Genomic DNA, 17,828 nt, shown 5'->3' with positions numbered 1-17,828 from the left:
AAAAACCAACAGCTGATCAAGAGTACCAGAGGGGGTACAGAGCCAACCACCAAGAAAAAACCTACCCATCTGCTTCTCCTTTCGTACGCGAGTGAGTGTGTGTGAGTGTGAGAGATACTGTGAGGAATCGTTACACAGGGCTTTGTCTGTCAGCAAAGGATTAGGTCATAAGCTGATACCGCGTCATCGAACCATCTCAAACCGATATAGCCCCGTTTCTCCTGTTACAGGCCTTCCAACTCCTCCACGGAGCAGAGAGCAGCGGAACCACCGAGACACCAGTCTGCTGTGGAGCTGAGGAAGCTGCCTACGTTCACAGTTTTTCCTGATAGCCCACCCCCCCCCCCGTCCGTTGCCAACAATGCTACGCATTAGCGGCCCGGGCTCCAGCGCCAACCGACCAAGCACGCTAACCTGATCCCAACAATGTGAAAACCATTAGAGAGGTATAGTGTTCGACAATGTCCTTGGGTGGATTTTTTTCCACCCTATTTTATGGGGTTGCTGGACTGGTAAAGGTGGATTAGCCTGGACGTGTGCAGCATAGTGCTAGGGCTGAGGATTCAGGAGTGGGAATTCAGACACGGGGGAGGTCTTTGGTTACAAAATGTCTGGAGGTTTTGAAGAAGCCTAGCCTACACCGTGAGAGAACACACAAGTAATGGGACCGATAACAAACCTATCCGTCGACAACAGTGGGGTCGTAACACAAATGAAAGAGAAATTCCATATTCCTTTCTACCTCAAGGCCGGCACGCATTCAGAACAGCGCTCTCTGTGGGTCATGAGAACAGTATCTGAAAAAAAGCCTCATTCAAATGGTGGCCAGATCATCATCAGTCCTAAAATGTAGGTGGAATGTCATATTTAAACATTTTAAATGGAATTTATGGCTATTCTTGTGGAACCTTCTTGTAAACCGTTCAACAATATTTCCGATATGTTAAACGGATACGCGCAATGAACGTGTCGTGGACCGTTGTGAATAGTCGAGTTGAGGGCTGGAGGTCATTTCGAGGCTAAGGCGGAGTGGCCCATTGTCCTAAAGCTAAAGCTCAAATGATACACTGTCTTGAGTTGGCTACTCAACACAAAGTTGGCAATGGCATTAGATCTCTATAGGGATTAATGTAAATCCACCCCCCTCGTCTAGCACTGTCAACTGACAACTGACAAATTACACCCCTGTATTAAAACAGTCAGTAGATATTCTGTTCTGTGAAGGGTGGAAAAGAAAACACACATACACACAAACACGGTCCGTATTCCACACAGGCAGCTGTCCCTAAACAAGTTAATATAGCATCCTGTTTATGAGCGAACTGAAACCCAGCCCTGATACAGACACCCGTCTGGCACCACCAGAATGAAATCTTGGGGAGTGGGTGAAGGTAAGGTCAGCAGCCCGGTGGCGATTGGGCATCATCCCGACTTCTGGTAAACTGGCCTGGCCACCCTCACAAGAGAAAATGTGGCTGAAAAATGTCATCACTGAGGAGCGCTGGGTTATGAGTCCGCCCTCGCGTCACCGGACGAAAAAAAAAACATGTTAAGCCGTCTTTTGCTCTACAACGGACACCACTTATCGGAATCGTCAGACCTTGTTCTCGTAACGACACACCAGCCCGATTTCCCTCCTTGTGGAAGGGTTAGGGTGAGGGGGGTGAGGAGGGTTCAGACACGAGGAGTCGACATTCTATTCCTGGTTCGGGGGTTGAAGATGCAGACAGACACAAAGCAGAGATGCCAGACACACTTGCCCTGCCTGCTCCCTCCTACGGCCCAGACACAGTTGCGCGCGGGGGGCTCGGGGCACCTGTCAGTGATTCTTGGAGTCGGGTTTAGGGGGGGGGGGGGGGGGGGGGGTGACAGACGAGGCTCGCCGTGGCACGGTGCCCAGGTCGTAATCCAAACAGGCTAGGCGGGTACGAGCGCTGCCCTGCCCCCCGCCATCACACACTAATACCACTTGGACAAATGTGCCCACGGGCCGGGCCGGGCCAGACGGCTGGGCCCTCTGACCCACGCCGAGTGCAGGTGTGAAAAGAAGATTGTGCTGGCGATCAGCAGGTTGGGTTTGGGGGGTTTCCGAGGCTTTGCGAGCCGAATAATTGGAGCAGCGCCAAAAGATCCTAGAACGTTCTGTCAGTCGTATCGACTTCAAAGTAGAATCACAATATAACATCCCACATTTCACTACGGTAGGTTTTTTTTCCCCCCCGGCATACCAAACAAACAACACTGTGGGCCAAGCGTTTGGAAGGCTGTCGTCTTCCACTAATAACACAGATAACCCAAGAATCCAGGCAGAAATGACAGAACTGAGTAGCGCTAGCTGGCATTGCTAGGAAATCAGGCTGAATACATTTGTCAGGTGGGAGTTGAGACAGTCTCTGGTGTCCGGCTATTTTCAGGTCTCCTTCCTTATGGGCAGCAACAGTTGACACCAGACATACATATAAACACACACATACACACACACACACACACACAGACACACACACACACACGCCTGGTGGCTTCACACTTACATGGAACTCGGTAGTGTTGAGAATGTGACGTCCGTCAGGGCTCCAGCGCGAGGAGACTAGTCCTATCGAACCCTCGTCGATCTTACAGTGCCAGTCGGGCTGCTCCAGAGACCACACCTGAAGAGAGAGACAGAGAGAGACAGAGAGAGAGAGAAGGACCACCGTTCAACACCGACACCCCTGGTTCCCGCTCTCAAGTGCAAGCAGTACTCAACAAGCCTTTAGCCTCCTCTAACCTGCTAGAGACAACATGAAAGACTGGCGTTGGTTACCTCTGCAAAGGTAAGGTGCTCTGTATGTGAGTAGAACTTTGACAGTGTGTAACTTTTAATGGTTTTTAAATGCATTTTCGGACAACACAAGGGTTTACTTCCCAGTGTTTCCCCCGGGCCGCCCCCCCAACGGAACCCCCCGCCTCCCCAAGAAAGAGGAATTATTACAGACGTGGACACCAAACATCTGACAAGCAGGCTAAAATATCTGCTTTTTTAAACGCACCCAACCCGAATCTGGCGAGTGACAAGCCCATGGGCTCTTTGGTAACGTTAGTCTGCCTGTAGTCTCATATAACCAGACTTATCTCCGCACTTCGCTTCGCACTGTGGCAGCGCTGGAGAATAATACAAGATTTTGTGCCAGTGTGTGCACGCGACGCGAGAGAGTTTTTGCCGGGTGAGATGTCTGCAGATAGAAAGTAAGCAAGTTGAAACGTTAGCAAATATAATTGCTGAGTGTTCTGACAGAGAAAGTTGGTTAAAATGGGTCGTTATTATTGTGACTAGAAAGTGTCTTGACTATAATTCCATGGTGTCAAAGAACAAGCAAGCTAGCTAGCTCAGAGGTGATGAGATGAGCTAGTCTGCTTGCACACTTGCCAGCTAAAGAGCTAACTGGATGCACTTTATTATTTTAGTTAAAGTAGATATACAATCTTTCTTATTCTTCTAGAATTGGGCTTTATGGTAATACCATAATGGCATATTTACAGTACATGGACAGTGGATTGAAGCATTGGAAATGTCTGTTTTTTATAGTTGGACATACAATTTTTTTTCAGGTGAGAGAGTAAAGTCAAAATGACATTATCTGACTGCATTGCCCACAGCAATCCAATATTCAATTATAATTATGTTATACATTGATATGGAACTTTAAATAAATGTGCAATAACACTATTGTGCAATATGACAACCCTAGTCGTCTATCTGTACAGTATAGTATAGTGGATAGTGTACATAGCCTTTATTTATGTAAACCAGCTCCTTCCCTTCTTGTGTTTTTTCTTAAAAGTGTTTTTTTTTCTTTCCTAACACCAGGGGAGCCACCCCTCCTAAATGTCGTTGTTTGGTACCTGTACTGTAGCAATGACAATAAAGACCATTCATTCATTCATTCATTCATTCATATACCTCTTATTAGATTATAAATACTCTGGTTGTTATGTTTGCCTATTGGTTGACAGCAAGATGGAGAGAGGAGGATAGAGAGGGAGAGAGAGAAGGAGAGAGAGCAGGATGGTGTCGGCACACCAGAGAGAGAGAGAGCAAGAACCAGGAGAGAAAGTGGACAGGTAGTCAAGACATAAGTAAGTAGCCTTGAGAACCGATGGTTCTGGAGCCTAACGGCCCATAGGGGGAGCGTGAGGCGGCTTAATGTACAAGTACACCCCCTGGACATGGGGGGGGGTCCATGCCACGGTCCATGCCACCCCCCCAAGGCAGCAAACCTAGGGGAAACACTGCTTCCCTTTTGTTTCATTTAGGGGGTGTTCTCACCAGAACATTTGCTTCACTTGAAACAGAGTTTAGGATCAAATTTGCTTTGCTCTGCGTCGTTTGGAGCTGTGAGAACGCGCATTCGAAGTCACTCCCGGAGCAAAGAACCAACGGATGCTCCGCTTGAAAAGGGTGTGGTTTCGATACGGTTAGAAACTACGCATCGAGGCTGTCATAGGAAGACAACAGTGCATGCGTGTTAATCTGGATAAGAGCGGACAATTTTTAAAATTCCGGACCAATCAACTACCACGTCTGTTGCTTCGATTGCGTATGTTACTTCGTTTACATAAAGTGAGAACGCAAATCAGAGAAATAATTGATTCAACAATGTTGCAAACTCATCCACTTGCTCCGGGTCCTGATTCTGACTTTCATGTGAGAACATGACCTTAATCTAGGACGTGTTGTTAGTTAGGTTACCCTTGATAACACTGTTTCCAGTTCATTTCCCACCTTTTCTGCAATCTAATAGGAACATGAGACTTTTTAAAGAATATGTCAGAGGCAGTGAGAAAGCTACCATAGTTCAGCTAGCCTAGTGTTATTGTTGGGCTAATCACACATACCTGCACTAGCCCCCGCTTGTACATGGCACACAGAATGAAGAGAGAGTCGGAGGACCACTCCATGTGGACCACCTGGTCCAGGCAGGTGTAGAGGTGCAGGATCTGCAGTGTGTTCACGTCCCGCACCACCAGCCTGTACTGCACACATGTGGCCTGTGAGGAGGAGACAGACGGCAGGCAGACAGACAGACGGTTAGACAGACGGTTAGAGAGACAGACGGTTAGACAGACGGTTAGAGGGACAGACGGTTAGAGAGACAGACGGTTAGATGGACAGACGGTTAGACAGACGGTTAGAGAGACAGACGGTTAGACAGACGGTTAGAGGGACAGACGGTTAGAGAGACAGACGGTTAGATGGACAGACGGTTAGAGAGACAGACAGTTAGATAGACAGACAGACGGTTAGATGGACAGACGGTTAGAGAGACAGACGGTTAGAGAGACAGACGGTTAGATGGACAGACAGTTAGATAGACAGACAGACGGTTAGATGGACAGACGGTTAGAGAGACAGACGGTTAGAGAGACAGACGGTTAGAGAGACAGACGGTTAGATGGACAGACGGTTAGAGAGACAGACGGTTAGAGAGACAGACGGTTAGAGAGACAGACGGTTAGACAGACAGACGGTTAGATGGACAGACGGTTAGATGGACAGACGGTTAGAGAGACAGACGGTTAGAGAGACAGACGGTTAGATGGACAGACGGTTAGAGAGACAGGCGGTTAGACAGACAGACGGTTAGAGAGACAGACGGTTAGACAGACAGACGGTTAGACAGACAGACGGTTAGACGGACAGACGGTTAGATGGACAGACGGTTAGAGAGACAGGCGGTTAGACAGACAGACGGTTAGACAGACAGACGGTTAGACAGACAGACGGTTAGACAGACAGACGGTTAGATGGACAGATGGTTAGAGAGACAGACGGTTAGAGAGACAGACGGTTAGATGGACAGGCGGTTAGACGGACAGAAGGTTAGACGGACAGACGGTTAGACGGACAGACGGTTAGATGGACAGACGGTTAGAGAGACAGACGGTTAGACAGACGGTTAGATGGACAGACGGTTACACAGACGGTTAGATGGACAGACGGTTAGATGGACAGATGGTTAGAGAGACAGACGGTTAGACAGACAGACGGTTAGACGGACAGACGGTTAGATGGACAGATGGTTAGAGAGACAGACGGTTAGACAGACAGACGGTTAGAGAGACAGACGGTTTGAGAGACAGGCAGATGGTCGGTTAGATGGACAGACAGTTAGACAGGCAGACGGTTAGATGGACAGACGGTTAGATGGACAGACGGTTAGACAGGCAGATGGTTAGAGAGACAGACGAGAGACAGGCGGTTAGATGGACAGACGGTTAGAGAGACAGGCGGTTAGACAGACAGACGGTTAGATAGACAGACGGTTAGATAGACAGACAGACGGTTAGATGGACAGACGGTTATATAGACAGACGTAAAGAGACGGTTAGATGGACAGACGGTAAGATGCACAGACAGTTAGATGGACATGCCACTCCATGGTAATGACTGACAGCAGGCCCATCAACTGTCAAGTTGTTGATTTTCAGCTTGACCGTAAACACTGGCCATAGATGAATAGCCACCATCACTTGTGTTTTCTAACCCTAAGCAGTAAGCACCCTAACCCAGTTGAGTTGGGCTGTACTGTGCTGGCCAGGTCATGTACCCACCATAGCAGCCCTGTTAGTAAGCCTCGTTCAAAACGAAAAAAGATGGTTGTTGGAAAGTAGCACGGTCATGTTCCTCTCTTTTGTACATCACATACAGAACCGATTCATTAAATTCAAAGATTATGAATAGCACGTACTAAAAGGAAAATAAACAATTTCCAAACATTTTCCAAACAGCCGTCTGTGCTCATAAAAGTGTAGTGCCTGTCCGGTCAAAGTTTATCCTTCATTTTGGGATAATGAAATAACACTAGGCACCGAGTAGGGGATGTTAGTAATCCAACAATGCCTCAATGTCGATGAGTGATTCTAGTATGTTGCTGCTGCGCTTCCTAATCAGCTGTTTCCTGAGTGGAGGTGTGCACCACGGACCTATGAGTTAGCGCAAGCGCCATCCAGAGTTCACATTAATTGAACTCTGTGGGGCAAGTTTGCGTTGAGCGTGGTACTCTTGAGCCACCATGTCAGAGATGTCTGCTTGAGGTGCTGCTTGTATTCTAGTTGGGAGTCAGCTTAGCCTCTGGTTACCTCGACATACTTGCATATCAGCATTACCTGGGTATTAAGGTGTAAACCTAAAGCAAAAATGTCTTCTTAAATGTCTTAATATATTAGATATTGCTTACCAAGTATTTCCCATCGGGTGAAACTCTGCACAGTTGGTTGGACTGCTTGAAGACTTCAGAGAAATTCATCTTTGAAGGAAATATTCCTGTGTGAGTGTCAGCAATGGTCACTACGAAAAAGGAAGACAAAACTGAAATAAGTAACCAAGACAAGCTACGCCGACATGGGATTAAAACGGTTCAAATGAACATTACATCCAACTTCATGAACAATAATGTGAATAAAAACAATGATGCCGTTGGGTGTGTTACAACAGTCCTGAAGCCAAGCCTAACTACCAAGCTACATACCTTCACTGGCAACCTGACGCACAAACCTGCCTGAGCTGAGCCCTTTCCCAACAACAACACATGGTGGCGATCTAGGACCATCAATAAAATGCATTTCATAGCCAACTCGACTTGGCTAATAGTTAAGGGACTAGGGAAAGAAACGGGGCAAGAGATAGCATTAAGTAAAAAGGCTCTTTGACATTATTGTTTTGGAACATCAGCACCTATAAATGCATTTGCAAGTAATGTAGCTGGCAAACTATAGCGACTGAACTACCAATTTCTCACTATATTACTTAAATAAAATGATACTTGTTGAATGGCAATGTCTACCTACAAAACAATGACCGGGTATGATCAGATCGTTAACCTACAAAACAATGACTGGGTATGATCAGATCGTTAACCTACAAAACAATGACTGGATGTGATCAAAGTTAGCCAAGTGCTGGAGGCTGAGAAAGCTTCTGACAATCTTGCTAGCAAGCTAACGTTAGCCTTACCTGTAATGCATCGCGCAGTTAGCCAAAATATGTTTCCATGTCACTTGAGCGTTACATTTTATCAGCAAAGACAAGTATGCAATATGTATATTCACTCGTATCCAGCAATATTGGAAAACGTACCTTGTTTACATGCTGTCCAACAAGTGCTAAACAATCGGACCAACTGTCTGACGCTGTCTGAGCAGATGGCGACGATGGGAGCGCCATCCAATCAGCATCTGCATAGGTTCCATAGTACTCTGGGAAATGTAGTTCTAATTTGTGAATTACGCCATAATGCGACACTTATTATATATTATTATTTATTAACATTATTATTATTATTATAATGGAATAATATTTGTGTACAAATGTACCATATCTAAACTATGCATTTATGTGACATGTCAGCCCTATTTCTTACCTTTCTCGCAGCAAGTTTGATTGTAATTTTTCAGACACAGTAAGTAAAAAAAAAACTAAAACAAATGTTTATAGCCTTCTTAAATACAGCTAATTGACATAGCATTTCCCAATTGGTGTAATAGGCTGCTATTAGTCTTCATGAGCCCCCCAGTGAGTTGTGGAGAATGTTTCCCGCTTGTGTGCGCCCAAAACGCGGCTAACGCCTCCTCCTGTATCCTAAACCCTGCTCCCCCCAACCCTCCACCTCAACATTATCTCCTTGAAGAAAGCTTTGACACTTCTCTATTCGAAAAGTTTCCTTTAGCTTGGTTATCTAATGATTTTTTTGGTCATCTAATGATTTTTTGGTCATGTAATGATTTTCTTGAGACGTCATCTTTTAGCCATTTGTTTGTTTTAATGGATTGTCATTTGACGGGCCATATAGCCTAACATATAAGTAAGATTGGTATATCTTACATAAAGGATCATTGTGTTCTATTCAATTCTTTTTGGACGATTTCAAACGATTTTCAAAACTGGACCACTATTATTTTGTCTGGTAAGTCATTTGTTTTGCTACTGTTGGTGTTTGTAAAATAAGCAGTTTCTCAATTGAACGCTCAACTGAACAATGCTACATTTTCTACGCCTGATTGTTTCCTCATAAGGAACATGTGCATTAGAAGGGACAATAATATGGGTCTTTAAAGCATGTAGCCTATTCTGAATAACATGTGATGTCTCTAAAAATGTCATATTGAACGTGATATTAGAACTGGTGGTAAAAAATATATATATATATATAATGATATTATGCCTGTAAATGCTTATTATTGTTTTAGAAATCTACAAGGATTGCAGCAAAAACTACTTAAACATGGCATATCTTTCCTTTAGTTGTTTGTGAACACTTAAGTGCAGCTCTGATCAGAGAACTGTTCAACAAATAACAATGTTTTTATCTGTTACAATTCAAATTGACAAGCGATCACATCTTATTAATGTTGTTATTATTACTGTTATTATTATTGTTATTAAAAGCTTTATTATTATTATTATTATTATTATTATTATTATTATTATTATTATTATGTTCATCATCATTATCGTCATCATCATAAACGGCTGATAATATCCTTCATGAAAAGTCATCTGTAATCTATGGATTATTGCTGTCTCTTATAATTTAGGTCTATAATAATAATAATAATAATAATAATAATAATAACAATAACAACAACAACAATAATAATAATAATAATAATAATAATAATAATAATAATGTTTTATAGTTTATTTGACGACTATTAATCGTACCTTTTTTATTAATGTTATTACTAGGATATTACTAATATAAGACTGAAAATGCAAGACTATCATTTGGGGCTATTTCTACTCAACCTAGATACATTCAAATAGGCTACTTGACATATAGGCCTAGTCGATTCAGATAGATATCAACCAAGAATCTCGACATACACTATAACTTCATTCATATTTTAAGAAATATGGGCTCGACATTTGGCATTTTTGAAATTCATTAAGTATTGTATCCCCCCTCAACACGCGTGTTCTTGCGAGAGAAGCTAATGACCCGCGGGAGGAATGACTGGAGGCTATTGTGTAGCTGGTTGTTGTCATGGTGCTGCTGGTGTTTTATCTTGGGCGTGGAGGTGGAACAGGTGAATTGAAATCAAGCGAGTGAGTGTCTTGTAGCCTATTTCAACAGATAGGCCTAACAGATTATTTTGTACTTAGATAACGAAATTGATTTAGGAGGGTCTATATTTCACATGCTTTCCCTAATTATTGGGACAACTTACAGATCACAAATTGCTATCCATCTTAAATTCTGGTCACTAACTCCCAATTGAGGTGTTGTGTAAGTGAAATGTGTGTTGACTCCTCTGCCCATGAGGAAATCTAATGCTTCGTGGTAAAATCCCCTGCCATTCCTCAATTACTCTAAGAGCAGTTGTACGGTGTCCTCGAGGCGGCAGTTATCACGGGAATAGCGGGAACCTAATTTAACCAGCAAGCAGCTGCTTCACAACCTGGAAATTCATCCGCACAGGCTCTATCTGTGTGTGTGTGTGTGTGTGTGTGTGTGTGTGTGTGTGTGTGTGTGTGTGTGTGTATGTATGTATGTGTGTGTGTGTGTGTGTGTGTGTGTGTGTGTGTGTGTGTGTGTGTGTGTGTGTGTGTGTGTGTGTGTGTGTGTGCGTGCGTGTGTGCGTATGTGCGTGTGTGTGCTACACTACATGTGTGTTGACAAGCTGCAGGGTTTCTCGTGGATGCGTGGTGGGATGAAGATGCCAATAGTCACTTGTTTGCATAAAGCTTTTTATTTTAATTAACCGAAAAGTGTTCTTCAGGACTAAGCCAAAACGCTTCAATGGTTCTTCAGATATGCGTGCGTCTGAATCGATATAGGTCTAGGGTGAGCCAGACTCCAACCATGCTGGCCTACGCAAACCAAAGATAAACCAAGTTAGGCTATTATAAACGTTGTTTAGTTTGTGTGCGCATTTTGTGTTGGTTGCGATGCGCACGTGGGTTCATTATCGCCCGTGTCAATGAGCTCGGCTCCAGCAGGGTTAACATGGCTCACATGTGTACCGTGCTTTCCACCCAAACCCACGAACCTTTGCCACAGTTTCTCTTTGCAGCCCTACAAAGGTGTTGCTAAGGAGATGTGACGCTGCATGTTGCGCAGTAGTAAATACAGGCCTAGTAGGCTAAGTGCTGCAGGGCAAACTGAGTTCGAGGGGACGTGTTCAAGAATGGATTGGAGAAACTATCGACAACTCAGAAATCATTATTTTGCGGTAATAATTGATAGACTTTACTTAGGCTACTTACTTTACTTACACCAACGTTCATCAATCTATACATAATCAAAGTTAGGATGATGTAGATGTTTATGTAGCCTACTCATATTAAGAGGTAAACATTTGTTGGTTATATAGAAAATACATTATAGATGTGTTGACAAATAGACCACTAGACCATGCGTTTCGAGCGTTTCGAGTCTTTTTAGTGAGTCGGATCAACAGTTCAACAGATTTATTCGGATCCCAAACGGCTCTTCGTTAAAATCAACTCAGTTAGAACATTTTAACTGCTTGTGCACATGTATAACTTGCATTGTTCAGTGGACCTTCTTCTAACTATCAAAATAACATTATTCAGATAGGCTATTATAAAACAATATGTAAAAGCTTATGCATCGAAAGTAAAGGTGATTCTGATTGTGGGTGTCATAAAATAGGCTATGCATATTAGAATAATGTCATTCTTGTGTTAATGTTTTAACCCCAAAAAACGAAGGGCTCTCCATATGCGATTCGGTTCACCAAAAATCACCAGTTCGCAAACAACCCTTCAAGCATCAATCAAAAGAGCTACAACTACTTTATATATAGTCAGGATGGCTGAGCGGTCTGGCGCTGCCGCGGGTCGCAGTCTCTTCTGGAGGCGTGGGTTCGAATCCCACTTCTGACATGTGTATTTTGGGGCGGCAGTGGATCAGGAGGTAGAGCCGGCAGCTAATGATCGCAAGGTCGGCAGTTCAGCGGTTCGAACCCCAGCTGGCCATCTGTCGAGGTATCCTTGAGCACCTTATTGCTCCAGGGTCGCTGTCATGGCCGACCCCTTGCCTAGAGCATAAAATACCAAATTCCAACAATTGACTGACAAACTTGCATTGGCCTGACAGGTATGTTCATTAGTGCATACAATTGTTGGTCATTAAAACAATTTTAAAAATCAATAATCAATGCTCAATAATCTCTAATCTGTTCGAAATGATCACATCCCTGTTTGTCCTTGTCGAGCTTTGTTATAGCACATTTCCAAAATCGAACTGGTCTGCCACGTCATGATGAAGTTATGAAGGAGGAGGGGGGGGCGGCTTGAACAGTACATTTATGGCAGACGACTAAATTTGTTTTATTGAAGCACTAATGTCAAAATACACTCAAATCCGTTTATCTTTTGTCCAACGATGATACACCGACACGGACGGCCTGGGTGAGTGCACATTTCTCCCAAACCGCCACAAGGGGGAGTCGTCAATTGCATGAGAGGAGACCTGTTGATACATCATTTGAAATGGATAGGAACTACTACAGAACATACACATCAAGCATAGGCCATGTATGGTTTACTCTCCCACTCTGACTGTATAGTTCCTCATTTATTAGGATCTCTGTGGGTATATAATACACCCAACCATTGGAAGTGAATAGGAGAAGAGTGTGGTGTGTGGTACCACGTGGGAGGCGCCCGGTTCTCTCTTGGGGGCGAGAGAGACGATGGGGAGCAGGCAGGTCTGGGCACGCCTAGGCCTCCGACACCCCTGCTCACTGGCCCAGTGTGATCACACCTGGAAAGAGCAGGGCCCTGAGACAAGGGTGTGTGTGTGTGTGTGTGTGTGTGTGTGTGTGTGTGTGTGTGTGTGTGTGTGTGTGTGTATGTGCGCTGTGCACGTGTGGTGTGTGTGTGTCAGCACATCACCAGCACACTCAGCCCTTTTGGTCGTTGTGCCATCCATCCATTGGCCATCCAACAGAACCCTGAGTGTATCGCTCCTGTTTTAAAACAGCTATCGTTTCATTTACAGAAAAAAAGAAGAAATATGATATGATGAATAAAGTAATAAGGACTTAGAGTCAGTTCTGCTGGGTGTGTGTGTGTGTGTGTGTGCGTGTTTGTGTGTGTGTGCGTGTGTCTGTGTGCGCTCCACACTAGTTCCCCTCTCTATATCAGTGGTTCATGGTTTAACTCTGGTCGTGTGTGTGTGTGTGTGTGTGTGTGTGTGTGTTCTACAGAGTGATCTACCCTTCGGTGGATTACCCCTCTGCTAAGATGTCCCAGTCCACGACTGCAGACGAGGGGGGGAACTTTGAGCACCTGTGGAGCTCGCTGTGAGTGTTCCTCCTCTTTACCTCTGTCTCTATCCTCCCTGTGAGTGTTCCCCCTCTTTACCTCCGTCTCTATCCTCCCTGTGAGTGTTCCTCCTCTTTACCTCCGTCTCTATCCTCCCTGTGAGTGTTCCCCCTCTTTACCTCCGTCTCTATCCTCCCTGTGAGTGTTCCCCCTCTTTACCTCCGTCTCTATCCTCCCTGTGAGTGTTCCTCCTCTTTACCTCCGTCTCTATCCTCCCTGTGAGTGTTCCCCCTCTTTACCTCCGTCTCTATCCTCCCTGTGAGTGTTCCTCCTCTTTACCTCCGTCTCTATCCTCCCTGTGAGTGTTCCTCCTCTTTACCTCTGTCTCTATCCTCCCTGTGAGTGTTCCTCCTCTTTACCTCCGTCTCTATATCCCCCCTGTGAGTGTTCCTCTTCTTTACCTCCGTCTCTATCCTCCCTGTGAGTGTTCCCCCTCTTTACCTCCGTCTCTATCCTCCCTGTGAGTGTTCCTCCTCTTTACCTCCGTCTATCCTCCCTGTGAGTGTTCCTCCTCTTTACCTCCGTCTATCCTCCCTGTGAGTGTTCCTCCTCTTTACCTCCGTCTATCCTCCCTGTGAGTGTTCCTCCTCTTTACCTCCGTCTATCCTCCCTGTGAGTGTTCCTCCTCTTTACCTCCATCTCTATCCTCCCTGTGAGTGTTCCTCCTCTTTACCTCCGTCTATCCTCCCTGTGAGTGTTCCTCCTCTTTACCTCCATCTCTATCCTCCCTGTGAGTGTTCCTCCTCTTTACCTCCGTCTATCCTCCCTGTGAGTGTTCCTCCTCTTTACCTCCGTCTATCCTCCCTGTGAGTGTTCCTCCTCTTTACCTCCATCTCTATCCTCCCTGTCCTGACTGGACATCTCTGATACAGTAGCATCATGTTGATCTTCTTGGACTAGACTTGACTTGTCTCACTTCTCCTGACAGGTATATTGTATCTAGCTGTAGCTTGTTGGGGCTGAAACCTTGTGAATGTTCAGATTTGTCAGATATTTCACATAGCCTGCTCTCATTCTGCAAAATAAAACGTAGTGAAGACAATTTTGTTGATTATTTAATTTCAATAATACTGATAATGACTAAAGAATTTTTATTTTTATTTTATGTTCATGATGATGATGATAATGATGATGATGATGATGATGATGATGGGGCCTAATTGCCAAAACATTAGTCGGGCTCAGCCCTACTTTTTACCTAGGCAGGACAAACTCAGGACCCTTGTGCCTCTGTTGCCCTTCAGGGAACCAGACAGCACCTACTTTGAGCTCCCCCAGGGGGGGCACTCCGGGGAGCGGACCACCCCCTCTACCAGCACCCCCGGCAACCGCTCCTCGGAGGTCTGCATGGACGTGTACCACATGAGGGACATGAACGACAACGTCATGGTAAGAGACACTCATCCTGTTCACCTCCACTGGAAGGGCCGAGTCCCAACATGTACACATCACACCGACGACAATGGGGGAATAGCAGGAAAGTAAAGCACACATAGTACCACTATCTGAAGTCAGGATTAGGATAGGATTGTGTAGCGGAGGTGATTCAGAATCCTACTCTGATGACGAGGTGGTAGCCCTGTCTGAGACTCAGGAGTCGCCCTCATATGGAAAAACACATTGAAACTAGGTATCCTTCTTTAACTCACGTTGAACATCCAGGACATTAGTCCAGACCCCCTGTCGTGGTCAGGGTGTAGTGGTAGGAAAAAGGTAGGTCAATGCTGGACACCAGAGAAAACAAGGACGAAACACTCATGTTAAATGTGAAATGTGTGCGCTTGCTTCAGGTCGCATGGATCTCGGCCACCCAGTAAGACTTTTCCCCTCCAGAGATTCCCTCCTGGTTTCCCTCTCTCCGGAGCCTTTTCCCTCCTTGACTGCTTAGTGGGGAGAGGGGGGAGGTTAACACCTTAATTAGAGAACAAGCCGAGCCCGACCACAGGACCTGCTGCTCTACCATCTGTGGCACAAGGAGAGAAAGAGAGAGAGAGAGAGAGAGAGAGAGAGAGAGAGAGAGAGAGAGAGAGAGAAGGGAGAGAGAGAGATGTGTTCTAAATATCAAATATGTCTAGACGCTAGCTCTATAATGACAAATATATGTATTTGCATAACATCCTTTAGTTAATGCTTTGCAGACTGATTGAAGACGACAACAGCGATGGATTGAAGTGTATAATAGAAAACAAACAAAGCCCTCACGGTATCCATTCAGAATGATTTCAATGATATCTATCTATTAGGGAAGGAAGAAAAGTTACCCCACCCCTCTGATCTCAAATTTTTGGTACAGTCCAATATATTATTGGGCAAGTCTGGGCCTGCCTTGCGGGTTAATGAATAGTCATGAGGAACCAAAAAAAGGGAGGTCCAACCATTTGTTGTTAGATGCAGGACTAGTTGAGAGGGCCGAGGTGGCAGCGGAGGAGGAGGAGAAGAGACTTTTTTCACACATCCCCCTCCACATCCCGGTCCACCTGGTCTACCTTGACCCTGTAACTACCGGACCGTGCGGTCCAGTGCCGGCATTGCAACCACGTCTGACCACATTCAACCTCTCCTCCTCTCCCCGGGGCCTTTGAGAGCAGGTCAGGGGTGCCCCCCCCCTCCAACCCTATGGGACGTCTAACATGTTGTATATCAGTGACCCCGGGCAGCGCTACAACACAGTAGGTGGCTGGGACTTTCTTCCTTCCTTTTTGGTATCATGTACCGTCTGTTCTGTTAATTCCATTATGCATTTAGGAGTGCGTTGATTCGGATGTCATTGTTTTTTTTTAATGATATTTGCATGAAGATTTGATTCGAGTGGGATTGTATCGTTGATTGTGATCTGGGAGGTAGTATTTGGTGTTATACAGCTACTCTGCTCCAGAGGTGTTCAGCTCCTTATTAGGAATGGATTTATTTTGACCTTATTAGAGTGGGCATTTGTTATTGGTTGGCTTGAGGAGGGAAGATGTAAGGAGGTCAGTGATAGGTCAGGTGCTAATTTGCTTGTTTCACCGTCATTTCACTGTGGTCATTGCTGGGATAATGATGTGTATTCCAACAAACAACAACAACAACAAAATATGTGGTGTGTTTGCTAATATCTTTAGATTATCATGCACTAGAACAGCTACAGCTAATGCTTCTTAGCATACAGTATTACTTTGATTAAAGCTACTTTGAGATGATATTAACCTGCCGATGAGCTAAATTCTGAAGTGCTTTGGGTTGATTGTATTTACGGGTTGATTCTAGTTAACCCACAAATGTAAGGCAACATTACAAATGTAATGTTATTTCTACTTTTAGTCGTCTTCTTTAAGAGGCTATGGTTTTGGTGTACAGTTGACTGTGTACAGTTGGTGTACAGTTGACTGTTGACTGAATGTACGTTGAATAATGCAAACTCCTTTAAGTTTTTATTTGTATTATTCTTTTTATTTTCCAGTTCTCAATGCTGTGTAATTATGTATACTATAATTGCTGTGGTTAACTGCAGGCTGTCATAACAACCCTTAGATGTTGCCTTTATCAGGCTGATTGATTCCATGAAGTTGTTATGGTAACATGTGACATTGTCAACAATATTGTAACATGACAATAATAGAGTATCAGTATCTTAAAAGGGAGGTATGGACGATAATACAAACCACATACTGAGGGTCCTATAATACAAACCACATATTGGTTTTATAAGACAAACTTCATACTGGTCCTATAATACAAACCACATATTGGTTTTATAAGACAAACTTCATACTGGTCCTATAAGACAAACTTCATACTGGTCCTATAAGACTAACTTCATACTGGTCCTATAAGACTAACTTCATACTGGTCCTATAAGACTAACCTCATACTGGGGGTCTTATAAGATCATTCCAAATAACACGTTGGTGCAACTTCACATTGAACCCCCAAGAGGAGGCAGTCTTTGAACGCATGGCTCCATGAACCAGACCTCTCACACACACACACACACACACACACACACACACACAACCATACGTGGTCATGTTCAGACATGGGACCAGACCTCTCTCACACACACACACACACACACACACACACAGAACCACACGCGGTCATGTTCAGACATGGGACCAGACCTCTCACACACACACACAAAACCACACACACACACGCACACACACACAACCACACGACCAGACCTCTCACACACACAGAACCACACACACACACAACCACACACACACACAACCACACATGGTCATGTTCAGACATGGGACCAGACCTCTCACACACACACACACACACACACACACACAGCCACAGAACCACACATGGTCATGTTCATCTCATAGAATCTGCTTAGCCCAGACTTGCCCCTGAAAAATGCATGATGCCATGTTCCTCTGGATCATCTTTATAATGCCATGTTCCTCTGTATCATCTTTTTGGTTCATGATGATACACAGGAACTATGATTTAACGTTTTATAGTCTCATTTCAACACAGAATGCTTTGATGGAGCTACGGTTAG

The 17,828-nt window shown here is 44.6% G+C and overlaps 2 protein-coding genes across 4 annotated transcripts in view; one reads left to right on the top strand and one right to left on the bottom strand.

Moving 5' to 3' along the window:
• wrap73 (WD repeat containing, antisense to TP73) overlaps positions 1–8,164 on the bottom strand; it is a 46,036-nt gene extending 37,872 nt beyond the window's left edge. For 2 of the 3 annotated variants that reach the window (XM_080533612.1, XM_080533614.1), the window contains exons 1-4: positions 8,117–8,164; positions 7,218–7,327; positions 4,876–5,028; positions 2,532–2,648 (exon numbers count right to left, since the gene is read on the bottom strand). In XM_080533612.1, the coding sequence (XP_080389738.1) occupies positions 2,532–2,648; positions 4,876–5,028; positions 7,218–7,286 (339 nt within the window). In that variant the 5' untranslated portion in view covers positions 7,287–7,327; positions 8,117–8,164. The remainder of the gene's footprint in view (positions 1–2,531; positions 2,649–4,875; positions 5,029–7,217; positions 7,328–8,116) is intronic. The other variant, XM_080533613.1, reaches the window with a different exon arrangement.
• The window catches only part of tp73 (tumor protein p73), a gene marked incomplete at both ends in the record, with an annotated part of 43,596 nt that continues 28,549 nt past the window's right edge, over positions 2,782–17,828 (top strand). The window contains 3 exons of the mRNA XM_080533610.1: positions 2,782–2,813; positions 13,216–13,311; positions 14,578–14,722. Coding sequence (XP_080389736.1) covers positions 2,782–2,813; positions 13,216–13,311; positions 14,578–14,722 — 273 coding nt within the window. The remainder of the gene's footprint in view (positions 2,814–13,215; positions 13,312–14,577; positions 14,723–17,828) is intronic.

Source organism: Nansenia antarctica (genome assembly GCF_963989245.1).
Source record: "Nansenia antarctica genome assembly, chromosome: 6".
NCBI lineage: Eukaryota > Metazoa > Chordata > Actinopteri > Argentiniformes > Microstomatidae > Nansenia > Nansenia antarctica.
Note: the sequence above shows the minus strand (reverse complement) of the source record. Positions and strands in the feature narration are given on the sequence as shown.